This window comes from Rhynchophorus ferrugineus, unplaced genomic scaffold (genome assembly GCF_030347505.1).
Source record: "Rhynchophorus ferrugineus isolate W39M unplaced genomic scaffold, kcgeb_rfMv2 rfM4, whole genome shotgun sequence".
NCBI classification, from domain to species: Eukaryota; Metazoa; Arthropoda; class Insecta; order Coleoptera; family Curculionidae; genus Rhynchophorus; species Rhynchophorus ferrugineus.
Genome location: NW_027472583.1, coordinates 10,627,931 through 10,643,530, shown reverse-complemented (window position 1 = coordinate 10,643,530; position 15,600 = coordinate 10,627,931). Strand labels below are relative to the sequence as shown.

Genomic DNA, 15,600 nt, shown 5'->3' with positions numbered 1-15,600 from the left:
GTTAAAGGGCAATGATTTACAAGACTCTATTTATTAGACGAAAATCTAAGTTGCCTAGCAGTTGCTAAATCAACTGCTTTTACATGCAAGGAGAAAGATCCAGAATATAATAAGAATAAATTGAAAGACGTATGTTGCAGTAAAAGTCATCCTCTTGCATGGCAACACTCAGCCTCTATTTATAAGAGTTTTGGAAGTTACATGGTCGCAGAGCAAATAGGAAGTTCTACAGCACCGCGTACTCACCAGACATAGGGCCTTCTGATTATTAATTGTTGAAATCGATGTAACATGACTTGGCTTAGACACGGTTTCGAAGAGCTGAAGAAGTGCGAAAATGAATCGATGATTGGATCGCGTCAAAATCAACATAATTTTTCAGAAGAATGTCAACATGTTGACAAAAAAATAGGGAAAGTTTTTTCGACTACTAAGATTTTCCGATAAATATATTTTTAAAGCGAATCATAATAATAAAAATATATAAAAAAATAACAATAATATGCAAATTTACTAAAGAATTGAACTCAAATCGCGCTTTTCCTAATCTAACAACATTTTATTAATAATAATGAAAATCGCCGACTAAATTATACATAATAATTATAATATAATAGTCCTCATGGTATTATAGATTCTTTTAATAATTAACCATAAATTTAAATGTATTTCAGTTGGATTCTGAACCACCAGCTACTGAATTCCACTGGAGTTTCAACAGCACCCCCGGAATATCTCTGGACCTGACCAAACATTCCAGGATGGAGAACGGCACCAGTATCCTGACCTACGTACCTCACGAAGCAGCCGACTACGGTAGCCTCCAATGCTGGGGCAAGAACGAAATCGGGAAACAGAGAATTTCCTGCACATATCACGTAGTACCTGCAGGCAAGCCCGATTCTCCTCAAGCCTGCAGTCTCATCAACGTCACTCATCATTCCGTGGTGGTTTCCTGTCAGAAAGGATTTGATGGAGGTAAAATAGTTATAGTAAACATTTTTAGTTATTATTATAGTTTTATGCGAATCTTTAGTTATTAAATTTCTACCGTTAAAAAAGTTTTTTTTAATTTATTTCTAGACTCATTAATTTCTTATCGATAGTTTTTTGTTGATAATATAGATAATTAAAATATTACAATGAAGCTGAGACGATAAATTGAATTTTTTAGTATCTGTTGCGCCGTATATTATCAGTGTCGTTCCTAGTGATTATTTAAAAAGTTTGTATGTCTAATGAAGAATATGGAATATTTGGAATATGCATTACAGTACAGTATATGTTTCTTCTGTACAATTCATTTTAACTGTACAAGTACATACATGCTATTAGATGAAAGAAATATATAAAAGTACAGCAGAAAATTTCAGATATAGAAAGAACGTTTACGGTACATAGGTACTCCAAAATAACAAAATACAAAGGAAGCACATCAATAATATGTTAATGTACTTAATTGAACATAGTTATCTTGTTACTTCGATATTGAAATGTACCGTATTTAACCTCAGTTATAGGCTTTCATTTCTATTATTCTCAGTTATTTAGTAAGGAATAAAAATATATTAATAAATGTTAACAACATAATAAGTGTTTGTTTATACAAGTTTGATTTTATTTCGAGTTAAGCTTTTAAACTGTCAATTCCATTAATTTTCACAAGATATCAATATTTCAAAAATGTATTCGTATTGTGTTTAATTGCTTTTCAATGAGAAACCTTAGCGATGTTTTATTCTCGATGAAATAGAGAAATGTTAATGGAAAGTTAAACATAATCAAAGTAAATTGAAATGTAATTGACTCCATTAGCCAATCATACATTACATCTTGTTCACGCCCCTCTAGTCTTGGAACATATATTAACAACATAACCTTCAATTATAAAACCCGTTAAGTGTATATCAGCGTGTGTATTTTCAGAACGAAGATCATCGCTATATTAAACAAGGATAAAATCATTGAAACAATTTTGGAGTCATTGAATTTTACCTACAAATAAACGTATAGTGATAAATTAATACAAATTAAAGACAATTTTTTTAAAATAAATGTGGTATCCGAAATCTAGGATCAATTAATCGACAACGACAAGACATCTGGCGAGGAATTAGGTCAGGATGTTGCCTTTGAAGTTCTTAATCTCCTTTGCCGTTCGCAATTACCATTCTCCGATGTTTGTCTTGCCTCGGGCGTTTTTTCTAAAGCTTTTAACCAGGACGACATTTATACAGACGCACTTAGCATACGCTTTCGGCGATTATTCAACGTTTGGAATAATGTTAAAGTCTGACTGCGAGAGATTATTCAAACGGAGTTATGTATCAAGAGCATCAAAGGCCCTTTTAATGGTGCTTAAATTAAAGATTATTGTATTTTTAATGTCTGCGATGTCTCATTAGTCAGATGATGTGGTATATAAAGTATTATTAATGATTTTTTTAAATTAAGATGAACATCGAAATGCGTAGGATTCAAAACCAAGACTTTATTTTCCTTCAAATTACTTACTTTCTAATATATGTGCTATCTCTGATATTTCTGCTAGTGTTACATGTTGGAGGAGTTTCAGATGATATTCTGCCGAAACATAATGAATGCAACAATCAAGATCGCGACTCAAATGTCCGAACAGATAGTAATCAGAAGGAGCAAAGTTTGGAGAATTAATGATGACTCAGTTTATATATCTCAAGTTTAAATCGATAGAGTATGATTACTGTAACTTTGACACAGTATTCGATGATCTTCAGCCGAACAGCTTATAGTTGTTGAAAATTGTTTTCGAGTATCGATTGTATTTTCGTCTGCCAGTTTTCCTTTTGTAGATTTGAGAAATCGGACTGTCTCTAACCGAATTTACATGGTATCCTGCTAGGGAATGGTTTACCAGATGTTGCTGACTCCACATTCTCACGATTTACTAATAACGAGCTACTACAATCCGCCTTCGGTGACCGTTCACCCTGAACTGTAAGCTTCTGCTCAAATTCCAGAAGTTAATTCACAGAAACATCAGTGCGGCTTTGGCGGCTTTGCACCCATGATGTGATGCCAACTGTGTTACATGAACCAGGAATATACGAACTAAAGATGTTTTTCAAATCTTGAAGGTTCCTTACTTGGAATACTTTATGGCTAGGGGTCTTTAAGTACTTTCAGTTCACCTTTTGGACCTTACAGATTCAACTGCGATGTTTTTGACTGAACTCCACTTAAATACACCAAGAAATGCTTCCAATAATTGCGGAACGATTGCCAATCCAACGTCAACCCCTCTTCTTTTCCTGATAATTAATTTGATTCCACTTAATTCAAAAGCAAGCAGGACTATCTCACATATAATATGTCAAATAGCTTAGAAAACAAACATTATTAAAACTTTTAAGAAAACATTTAATTTAGCGAAAAAAAAAGTAACGACTTGTTGAAGGTAGTCAAATCTACACTGAGGGTAAAAACAGGTAGAAATGATCCCGATGTCTATTTTTACATATCTCCCTCCCACGTCGCACTGCATTGATTTCGCAATACAAAAACAAAAACTAATATATTGCATAAATCAAAAAACATCCTAAGAACATAAAGAGAAGACACGATATACAATGCTTACCAACATCTTGAAAGCGAGAGCTAGCTATCCCCGTTCGAATATATGATCTGCCAATGATTGTCTGACCTGTTTTGTGTTTAAAAATATAAAAAATAATAAATAACATATCATACGTACCATAAACGCATTATATACAAAATAATTAATGTACAAAAATCGTCAAAAAATAACATGGTTATATACAACAATTTCACTTTATATTGCTTGAAAAAAAAATCACTTTATACAAAGAGTTTAAAGCTAAGTTTATAGATACTCATTTCATAGTCAACAACATACTAATATTTATTACCGAAGCCATAATCATAATAAATGTCATCCGGCTGACACAAAGATCAGGTCGCAAAAATGGATTCTAATAACAATAATAATAATCGATCGTTCCGGAGAGGTGGGTGGCCCGAAAGCCATCCATCACCGTTGGCCAGACGTCCCGAAAGTTCGCATATCAAAATTAAATAAATTATGAAAACGTTATTCCAAGGACCCGGGACAGAACCGTCCAGGGTTTATCTTGTCACCCAAATAGAATTGTCTGTCCCTCGTTAGGGCCTTAGGTAGAGGCGTTTGCCCCGTTCTAACTCAATTTATTAGAATACGGTTTTTATTTCTGCGTCAATCATTTTATTGCTCTTAAAGTTGATCGGAGTGAAAAATTACGAATAAGTTTCTATCAAATTTACGGTGTTTAAAAAAAAATCCGATATATATGTTAATTATAATGATAAAATTATTTATACATCCAATGAACGTCAAATTTATAATGTCACGTGGTCCCATTACATTTAAATTTTGATTTATTTTGACTCTGATATAACAAAATAGCAATGTAAATAAAATAATGAAACTAAAACAATGTTATCAAATATAATTTATTTTAACATTGTAATACATCTAATGCATATATTTTCGATGTGCTTAAACTACACTACACTACTTAATTATGTGAAATGGCCACAATACTTTGTAGGTTACAGTTGTTTTATTGTATTATTATTGAAGTTTTTTAATTATTATTATTTAATTTTTACATTGTTACTAGTCGTTCTCGACTAACCTACAATTTGTCTTTATGATAACTTAAATCTAGGTATATAACTAAGAGGACCCATTGGCTCTATCTCAGTCTCTGCTGAAATAAGGTTTATACATGTCACTGATGTATTTTAATTATATGCACCTCACTTCACAACACTACACAAGATCATATGGTTTGATTCTTTTGAGACTGTGTCCTCTTCTGGCGGTATCCAAGAGCTGCAATACTCTAATATTCTCATGAGAATGGAGTCTTTCCTCATACCCCCTTGCAGTTCTCTTGATTTCTTGGCTTACTGTAGGTATGTGAAGATCTCGATGTAGGTAATCTGTGCTATAGTATTTGCGTGCGCCCACAAAACCTCTCAGGACTTTGTTCTGAAAAATGTGTATTTTGTTTATGTTACTCTTTGCAGAACATCCCCACAATTGAACTCTAAATTTCCATATAGATTTCAATATTTACTTACATAATAGCAATTTATTATGTATCGAAAATTGTGATTTTCTTCCAATTTGCCAGTACATTTTCCTATATTTCAATTCCAGTTCTTTTCATTTCCTCTTCATGTGTTCCTTCCAGCGAAGTTTTGCATCAAGATTCATTCCGAGATATTTAGAGTTGTTGCTATATGGAATGATAGTATTATTTAATGTTATAGGTGCCTGTATGGTCTGATTGTAGGTGAACTGCAGATGCACAGATTTACTTTCGTTAATTTTTATTTTCCAAGCTTGTGTCCAATTATTTATATTGTCACTTGCCTGTTGTAATTTTCGCGAGGCTTCTTCACTATTCTCTCCAACAGCTATAATCGCATTATCATCAACAAATGTAGCCATCGTAATATTCTCCATTTGTGGTATATCACAAGTGTAGAGCAGATAAAGCATAGGCCCCAGTACATTTCCTTATGGTACACCTGCTTTCGCTTCTTTTATTATAGAGTAAGTTACTTCTTGTTTGACTTTAAATATTCTAGTTGTAATGTACGATTTTAATAGTTCGGTGTGTTGTTTTGGTAACATTTTCTGTAGTTTATGAACAAGGCCTTCATGCCAGACCTTATCGAAGGCTTGTGCTACATCTAAGAATAAAGCTGAGCATACTTTTTTGCTTTCGTAGGCTTTTTCAATAACATCAGTTATTCTGTGGACCTGGTCAGTTGTTGAATGCTTGTTAATAAACCCAAACTGCTGTGTTGGTCTTAGGTTGTTTCTCTCTATGATCGGTTTTATTCTATTCAACAGGAGTTTTTCAAAAACTCTAGATGTTACTGACAGCAGTGATATAGGTCTATAGTATTTTATTTCGTTTGGTGACAGCCAAATATGATGAAACCATCAATGTGGATCGCTATCGTCTATCACTGATTCTGCTATTAAAGCAGAGTTCTGTTCGAAAAATGGCCGAAATGCGAACAAAGGCACAACAATGTTAACAACATAAATTACCTGATGGGAAAAAGTAGCGACTATCGACGTACAATATTTAAAAATAAAATATATTCCGATTTTACACAATCTTATTTTTTAATTCTTAAAAACCTTTATGTAAGCCTATACATATTTTAAGCTATGTTATTTAAAACAAACAAATATTCACAAATGTTTCAATAGCATTAGCAAAAAGAAACACATTTTATAAACCTAAAAGAGCTACAGAAATTTTATAGAAATAACCAACAACATCGAAAATACAGATTTCCCAAAATAACTATATTAAGTCTCAAGCAAAGATAATATCACCCTTATCGCGAAAAGTATAAATGTCCATTAACTTAATAAAAAGATTAATTTTCAATGCAATTTATTCAGGAACAGCCGCGGTGATTGTTCGCAGACATCTCAATGTCCATTATCCTCGTCCGATAATGGCGAACAATAACAGCTTAATTAGGAGCCTCAGTTCTGTATAAGTTCTCGACGCGCCTTCTAGTTTTCGGCAAAGACACAACATTTATAACTTGGAGCAACTAAAACTCCAAACAGTGCGCTTTTAACGACCACCCTCATTAGGAAGTCTTTTGCTCCACTCCGAATTTAATTAATTCGAAGAACAAAGCCTGCTGGCGAGTGGAGGTGGCGTTCGAGGAGGGTTGGTCTCTTATTTTTCTACCCCGAAGACGACCTATTATAATGCGCCGGGTTCCTGCTGGAATATTAAGTTGTAATTAGTGGTAACATCGAAGGATTTTCGTAGCCTTCTAATTTCTTTTAAGTTTTTTTTCCCTTGATCCCTTCGAAAAAATAACATTATTGTTTTTGGACTGGCTATTTGTTCCTTCTTCCCGTCAAACAGAGGAGCAATATAATTTAATGTACCAATTTAATTTGAAACCAATTACATTGTCACTTGTTCTTTCCTATTTTCCTTAATGACTATGTGAATATTCGTTAATATAGAATCATTATATGGATGTGAAATATTCGGTCATTCTCAAGAAGTTTTATTAAAAGTATTATGAATAAAATAGAACAAAATCCTAAGGAATTGCAGAAGCAGATTACAAATACTATGGGAAAGGTTACTTACAATGATTATTATTTAAAACCAATCAAGAGAACCACGACACTAATGTGGAGCAAAAGTACCGCTACCATTTTGATTGCATGCCATTTTGGTTATATGATGTTTAGCTCAGTTTCCCTTCAACCATTGTGTAGTATAGACGTCCACATTTTATTATGGATAAATATACGCCGCAAGAACGAGCAGAAATAGTGACAATATTTATTGAAAATAATCGCTCTATTATTGCCACTCAACGGAAATTGCGTCGATGATAACAGGACTTTTGCCCCACCCTATACATTAACATTTACTAAATTTATGATATATATTGATATACATAAAAATTTTGTAATATTAAGTAAATAAAACAACATATATTACTTTCTTTTCATTGCCTTGCAAGATGTAGTCAGGTTTCTTTCAGAAAAAAACTTTTAATAGAATTTACAAAATCGCAAAACAAACAGTATATATTTCACAAACGTTAATAAATTAAAACGTAAAATTTCTTTATATAAAACCTACTTTCATTTGAAAAATAAATAGTCACCTTCAATCATATATATATATATATATATATATATATATATATATATATATATATATATATATATATATATATAATTAAAATGAATACTCAAGACATAAACTCAAACAAGTACATAAACTAATATCAGTAAACAATTAACATAAAGTTGCGAAAAGTTTATAAATTGTAACTAAACATTGCCTTGCTATGGGAAAAAAAATTCCAAATGTTTGCTTATTTAAGTCCCATCGTATTTTAGTCTAGATGTAATTTGCCACACGTATTTCCGTTAAATATGTTATAGCTGAACTGATGTAACGGAAAACCGGAAGTCGTTCAGTGTAAAAGCCGTTCAGTTTGCTTTTTTCACACTAACCACATCGTGTGAGAAGCCGTAGAAATGTTGCAGGCAACTGTTTCTATGGTGTAGAATTTTGTTGTTGTTCTAGTTTGGTTAGAGCATTTATCAAATCACCTAGGTATCGAACCCCGGGGTCTGAAGCGTTCCTTATTTTCAACCAATGTTTTTTTATTCTTATTTTTCCTGATACAGGCTGTATCTTTACTTGGCCTACCCGTTGTAATACTTAATAAAATAACTTCGTAATTTATTGAGTAAATATTTAACACTAAAAAGATAAAAATAAGATACTTTTGACAAAAAAATTTATTAAAAAATTAGCAAACTTAGATTTTTAACAAAAAAAAACGCTTTAGAATAAATTATGTACCTATCTACTACACGTATTTTGTACTCTACTGTATACACACAATTTAGCCTAATACCTACTTATGTTCAAACTATTTGTCTATTTACAATATTATTTTAACTACCCCCAACTGTCACTTTGGAGTCGGTATGAGCAACAAATTGAAAAAAATTGTTTTATTCTTAATTTAATTTCTTGTATTTGTCACAAAATAATATTATTATTTTTGTATTGCTTGGGCTCGGCACCGAAACCTAAGTTTGGTTATTTTTTAATTTTTAGTGAGTTCCTTATTTATTTTTTGAAGCCGGTTCAAATTTTTTGTTAAAAATATTATTTATTTATATAGAAGACAACAACCATTCATAGATATACATAAAATATCTCAACGTTATACAATCAAATTACGCCTTAATCATGTCCGACCGACCTTCCCCTATTCTGTTCGAAGAATACAAATTAAGCCTCATTCACATCGTAAACTAGTCGGTAAGACATCCTCTTAGTTTCCCCCGTAGTCGGTTATTCTGACCCGGCAAGGAATGCTGTAAGTATCGTCAAAGGACTGTTGAAAGGGTCAATTCAGCGAAACGAATGCCATTTTGCAAACTAGCAAAGCGACTAAGTCGGAGGTTTATACGTCCTGTCTGTCCATCAACGGAATGAAGAGCTGCTGTCTATTGTTTCTATTGTATCGGAGTTGGAGCTTTTGCTACAGGACCTTTTAGTAAAGCCTTTATAACAGTATTTAACACTCTAATTGTTGAATTATTCGGTGTTATTATATATTATTGTTTTATTGTTCAGGATTATCGATTTTTGGGAGGTTTTTTAATTTTTCCCAATTCTGGTAGTCATTTCCATATCCTGGCTTCAGTTATTTTCAATTTATATACTCGGATTTATAGTTTCTCCAAAGTTGATGTGAGCATAAGTCATCTAAATTTATGACGTTAAAACGTCACAATGTTCTAGTTTAAATAAAATAATAAAATAAAAATGTTATCAAATATATAGTTTATTTTAACATTATAGTAATATAATTCATATATTATCGAATAATTAAAACTATTGTTAATTATACAACCACAATAATATATAGATTAGAGTTGTTTTGATATATTTACATTTAACCCTTTCGCGTTCTCTTTATGTAGTGGTATACCGCCTGAGGTTTAATACACCTAATTAACAATTGTGTATCCAAGTATTTTATTTTACTCTCATTAGAAAGCTTATTTAACTTCTTACGTTTAGTTCTTGTTTCCTTCGATGATGGTGTTTCCTTGTCAAGTCATTTTGACATTACTGTATTATTTATTTATTCTGCTTGTATCTCTGTACTGCGTTCTTGATAAATTTAATCACTGAATTCTCCCTAATGCATTTGCCATATTGGCAAAACAGTTAGTATTTTTTTAAAAGCAATGTCTAGAAGTCGCTTTAGACCACTTCGATAATTTTAAGACTAACAGTTTCCTGATTGAAATGATTGTATTAAATTGTGTTTATATTGAAAAAAACTACTCACTGTTTTATTCATATATTTGATCTCTGCTAGTGCTAACATGAAGCTAATTGATTAGCTTGATTCATCACTCGCTTCGTATGAGGACGGTTTCCTTTTGGTGAATCCAGGATTATGTTTTCCATTTTTGAGATATTTCAGTGACCGCGTCCATACTTATATACAGTGCAACTGCAACACGTTAAAAATATGTTTGATAAAAACGAATTTTACGGTCTCCATAATCTAGTTCCATTTGAAAGTAACTGATTACAGAGGCAATCTGTTCTGTCTGGCTTCAGAATTTTCAATCAAATTTGAAATTTATCAAAACAAGCAAAGCATTAAAATTACGTTTGCCGATTTATAACCTTTTATCACTATTGCTATGCCAACAGATGATTCCATATAGTAGAAATATATAAAGCTGTTGTAATTTTAAATGTGCTTCCATCATCTTACACTTCATCCTTTTCAATAACAATAAGAGACCTTCTGAAGTTAAATTAGAGCGATGCTGTTAACTTCCAAAGCCCTCACAGCAATGGAACACTGCGCAAACCGCCTCCCCGTCCAACGAAAGGAAAATATTACGTAAATTTCGAGTCGGGAATAACGATAAAAATTTGAAAACTGTTTCGGCCGCTTCCCACGCCGGTTCGCGTCTAATTTTCGAAAGTCGGAGAGCGGCAAAAACCCCGACCCGTATCGCCTAAGAAGAATTTTTAATGAATATCTCAATTTCTCCCGGCTAATCCACGGGTATTTTTTTCGACGCTTTTTATATTCGTCTCTCTTCGGCGGGAGATTGTAACTTTTCCAGCTTGCGACTTTTACAATTTTCCTGTTTAATTTTTGGTCGCCTGTTCTTGATATCGGGGGATGTGTCAAATTTCAATTTGGCAAGTAATATTTCTTTCGCTTTTCCGTAACCTTCTTTTCGGTAAATAAAGTTTTGCTTTTGACAAATATTGCGATCGCGTAATTTAAACTCTTTTGAATATATATTTTGACTTAAGCGGGACAAATATACTGATAATAAAATACTACTTCGGTTATTGCACTATAATAAAACATAACAGGTCAATTGCAAAGTCCCGGGCGTACCATAGTAAAACATATTTTTTTGGCAAAATTAGATTTTTTTATTCAACATAATTCCCTTCAAAGGTGATACACTAATTATAGAGACCCTCCAACTTTACGATGCCATTATTGTAGTACGATTTATCCTTTGCTTCAAAATAGGCAATCACCTCTTCATCGAGCATTCTTTTAAGATCTGAAAACAGGAAATAGTCGCTGGGAGGGCAGATCTGGAGAATACTGTGGATGAGGAAGCAATTCGAAGCCCAATTCATGGATTTTTGCTATAGTTTTCACTGACTTTCTTTTTCTTCAAATGTGGCTGTTTTTCGGCGATTTCATCCTTCAAGCGGTCTAATAACGCTATGTAATAGTCGCTGTTGATGTTCCTTCCTTTTTCAAGGTAGTCAATGAAAATTGTTCTATGCGCATCCCAAAATATAGACGCCATAACCTTGCCAGCCGACTGTTGCGTTTTCCCACGCTTTGGAAAGGGTTCATCTTGTGCAATCCACTCGGATGACTGTCGATTGGACTTCGAAGTGAAATGCCATCCATTGTCGCATATCGATGCAAAAACTCGGGTTTATTACGCTTGATCATCTTCAAATACTGCTCCGAATCATCAACTTGTCATTGTTTTTGGTCAAAACTAAGCTCGCACGGCACCCACTTTGCACAGAGCGTTCTCATACCCTAATATTCGTGAATGATATTATGCACACGTTCAGTTGATATCTTTAGAGTGTCTGCTATTTAAGTCAGTTACAATTTACCGTCATTCAAAACCATTTTGTGGATTTTTTAGATGTTTTCCTCGGTAACAACCACTTTAGAGCTTCTACTGCGTTCACCGTCTTCGGTGTTTATTTCACCACGTCTAAACATAGGATACCAATCCTTGATGGTTGATTTTCCTGGGGCAGTGTCCGTAAACTCGGCATCAAGCCAAGTTTTTGCTTCAACTGTATGTTTTCCCTTCAAAAGCAATATTTTATCAACACTCGATATTCGTTTTTATCCATTTTTTTCACAATAACAAAATTTGCTTCACTCAAAATACTATATTTCACAAACTAATGATCCTGTCAAATTTATACACGCATCTTTTGAGGGTAAGGGCTAACTAAAAAACATATGGATTTAAGTCTAGTAGCGCCATCTATGTATCAGGCCGGGGACTTTTCAGTTGGCCTGTTAAAAATACTAACTGAACCAACAATATATATATATATATATATATATATATATATATATATATATATATATATATATATATATACATATATATATATATATATATATATATATATATATATATATATATATATATATATATATATATATACATATATATATATATATATATATATATATATATATATATATACATATATATATATATATATATATATATATATATATATATATATATATATATATATATATATATATCAGTTGGGCTATGATACAACAAAATTTTAATCTAAATAAAATAATTGAATAAAAAATGTTATCAAACATAATTTATTTTAACATTATAGCACATCTAAAAACCACAGTTAATTATATAGCCACTATAGTTTATAGGTTAGAGTTATAACCTCTTATTACTACCGGATGATTTTGACAGGCACATTAGTTTACGTGTTCGAACTAATGAGCCAGCATTGTGTCTCTTTTCACTATAATAAAATGGGAAGGAAAATATTCTGAAAGGAATTTAAAAATTGCGGCAGGCAATACATTAAACATCTTGATGACGTATGTACAAAAAAAACTTTGAATAGGCTATACTTGTCTAAAACTTTTTGGATGGTTATATTAAATTTATATATACCAATATTAGCGTCAGTTTGGGACGAAATGTGAAGTATAGACGACAAATTGTATGTATGTTCCATAAAAATATATAAGGAATTGGTGCTGATATTATTGAAGACAATATTTTTTAAGTTTAGATTGCCCAAAGTATATAAATTCTACTACATGAAAAATATAAAATTATAAGAGAAGAATCGAGACATTCAAGTTACATTTAGAACACATAAGTGTTGTAAAAATCAAATGCAAACACATCAATAATATCTGAACATACATAATAATTGTTCGTGTTACTTCCATATTGAAATATATTATACTTGATATTGTTTTCTTTAATTTTCCATTAATAAATCAATAATGAAATTATAATAAAGTATATTATCTTCCTGGTAAAACTCACGGTAATTTTTTTTCTATTTGCTTGGCTAGTTTAGTGAAAAACTAGTTGCTGATTACTGACGCATTTAATTCACTCTGAAATAGCAATCAGGAATTGGCGAGATCTAATGGGGTTCAACGGGCTGAACGGAGATTTATAGCTGTCAGCGTGCCCAGTCCTCAATGGCCATGTAATGATTAATTTAAGCTCTAAATTGCCCTAAAATATTACCTGTCCCTCCATAGTGGAGGTTAAATAACGCCTGACTTGACAAGCGGACGCCAACAAACAAGCGAGATGAGGACGAATAACATTACTTTGGATTATGAAGGTATAATTAGTTCTTCTTTATTTGTTTTAGCCATAATGTCAGGAAGTCCTAGGAAGCATCATCTAGGATATTTCGCTTAAACGATATTTTTGATCACTAGTTCTAATGAACAACAAAAATTAAAAACACAAGAATTAATTTTTGTTTTCTTTTATAAGAAGTGATATGCTATTCGGTTATGAGTCATTCATGGCGAATATGGCTAGTGGGATAGGGATTCCAATTTAAGTATTCCCGTGTAATTGCTTTTAACATTTTTGCAAGAGGACACTAATACAGAACAAAATAAAAAATAGGTATTTTCATATATATTAACAAGTTATACCTGGTGTTAAAAATGCGAAGTATCAATGTAAAGTATATATAGGCTAGCATCGGAATGTTCAAAATTGAATTCTTGATATTTATTACATTTCTTGCTTTATTTGAAGAAATCTACTGATGCAAACAGATCAAGTCATGTCTCTCCTTCATATCCCAATTGTCGAGTATGGTTTCAACGATTGAAAAGTGATCATTTTAATGTCAATGAGAATGCATTAAACTCAGCTCAACTTTCAAAACCCTTTCGGACAGCTTAGCAGTTAATAAGCCACCTATTTCCTTTTAGTGGGTCTACTACGATAATCACAATCCCCCAAATATAAGTTAGCCCAGGACAGATCGACATAGAAGCGGAATCTTCATAGCTAAAAGGTCTTGCACTAAATATAGTAGGATCAACAACCTCTAGTGAGCACGAGCTATTAAAGCTGTATAAAACAGTTATTCCAGAAGTCTACCAGCATTAATTACACAAGCTATATGACGCATTTTTCTATGAAAAAGATCAGGAATCTCAAGATCATCGAGCAATAATAACAACGCTTGGAGACACGTTGCAAGAGTTGCGAAGAATGCACCGTTGTAGCTCTAATGGGAAATTCAAGAATAATTTGATTTAAATAAAGAATTATAAAGAGTACGTAGATGTATATTAACATTGACGCTCAATTAAGAAAGATAGAATCAGGAGTTATCCAAAATATTGAGTTAGAATATAGTTGATTGATGTATGTATTTCTCGATATTAATTACTTAAAAGGGTGACATAAAATTACAAACAAAAATTGAATTAATTTATAACAAAATGTCTCTATTGTGAAACTGTTGAACCTTAAGTGTAATCGACTAAACATCTTCACATCTTCAGACAAAAATGGTGAAGCTATAGCAATTTAAATAAGATTTAAAAATTATACGGTAGGTATGGTTTGAAATTGAACTTAAATATGAATATTTAGGCCTTATTCCTATTTATTTTTTTAAGATTTCGCGCCATGGTAACACTTGAAAACCATTGCAGAATTCGAAAGAAACCTGGAAGGAAGATCAAAATCTTTACTGGAAGACAAACTCGAAAATATATGTATTTTATGATATATAAACAAAAATTTTCGATAACATGCTTTGACAGACTCAACGCCAAGAAGATGGGAAGAAATATCAGAAACTATGATATATAATACTTTCAAAAATAATAATTCACCTTTTCAATAAAACAAAATTATACTAGAAATCCTCAGATATATAGACTACTGGATATTTTTTTTGTACAATTCGTAAATCAAACCTCAGTCTCAAAACTTTATCAAACACTATTTATTTATAATCCCACTAAAATCAAAATACTTCTAGACAAAATAAAGTCAAGATTATATTAAATACTTTGCTTGATGTCAGTGAAAAAACAACAACTTGCCTTAAGACAATTTATTTTTACTGTTATTTAGTTTGAAACAAAATATTTTATTCCCCACAATACTTAATAGAATAAATATTTCTGCCATACGGAACTGTTAGTGTCAGTTTAACTTAAAACTTATCCAAAGTGCCAAGAAATATAATAAAATAAACTGATATCTCCCCTATCACACTCAATTTAGAAAAGTTACAAAACTCGATGAAATATAGATTATTCGTATCGATAATATATTATGTATGATATTTAATTTTAAAGGGTTTTTATAACCAGTAAAGGGAATTTATTTTAGTTTCTCTGGTGCTTTTTTTTTATAATCATCGA

At 31.9% G+C, this 15,600-nt stretch overlaps 1 protein-coding gene across 1 annotated transcript in view; it reads left to right on the top strand.

The window, feature by feature from the left end:
- LOC143196071 (nephrin) overlaps window positions 1–15,600 on the top strand; it is a 568,267-nt gene that overhangs the window by 502,360 nt on the left and 50,307 nt on the right. Inside the window, exon 10 of the mRNA XM_076403661.1 lies at window positions 675–978. Coding sequence (XP_076259776.1) covers window positions 675–978 — 304 coding nt within the window. The remainder of the gene's footprint in view (window positions 1–674; window positions 979–15,600) is intronic.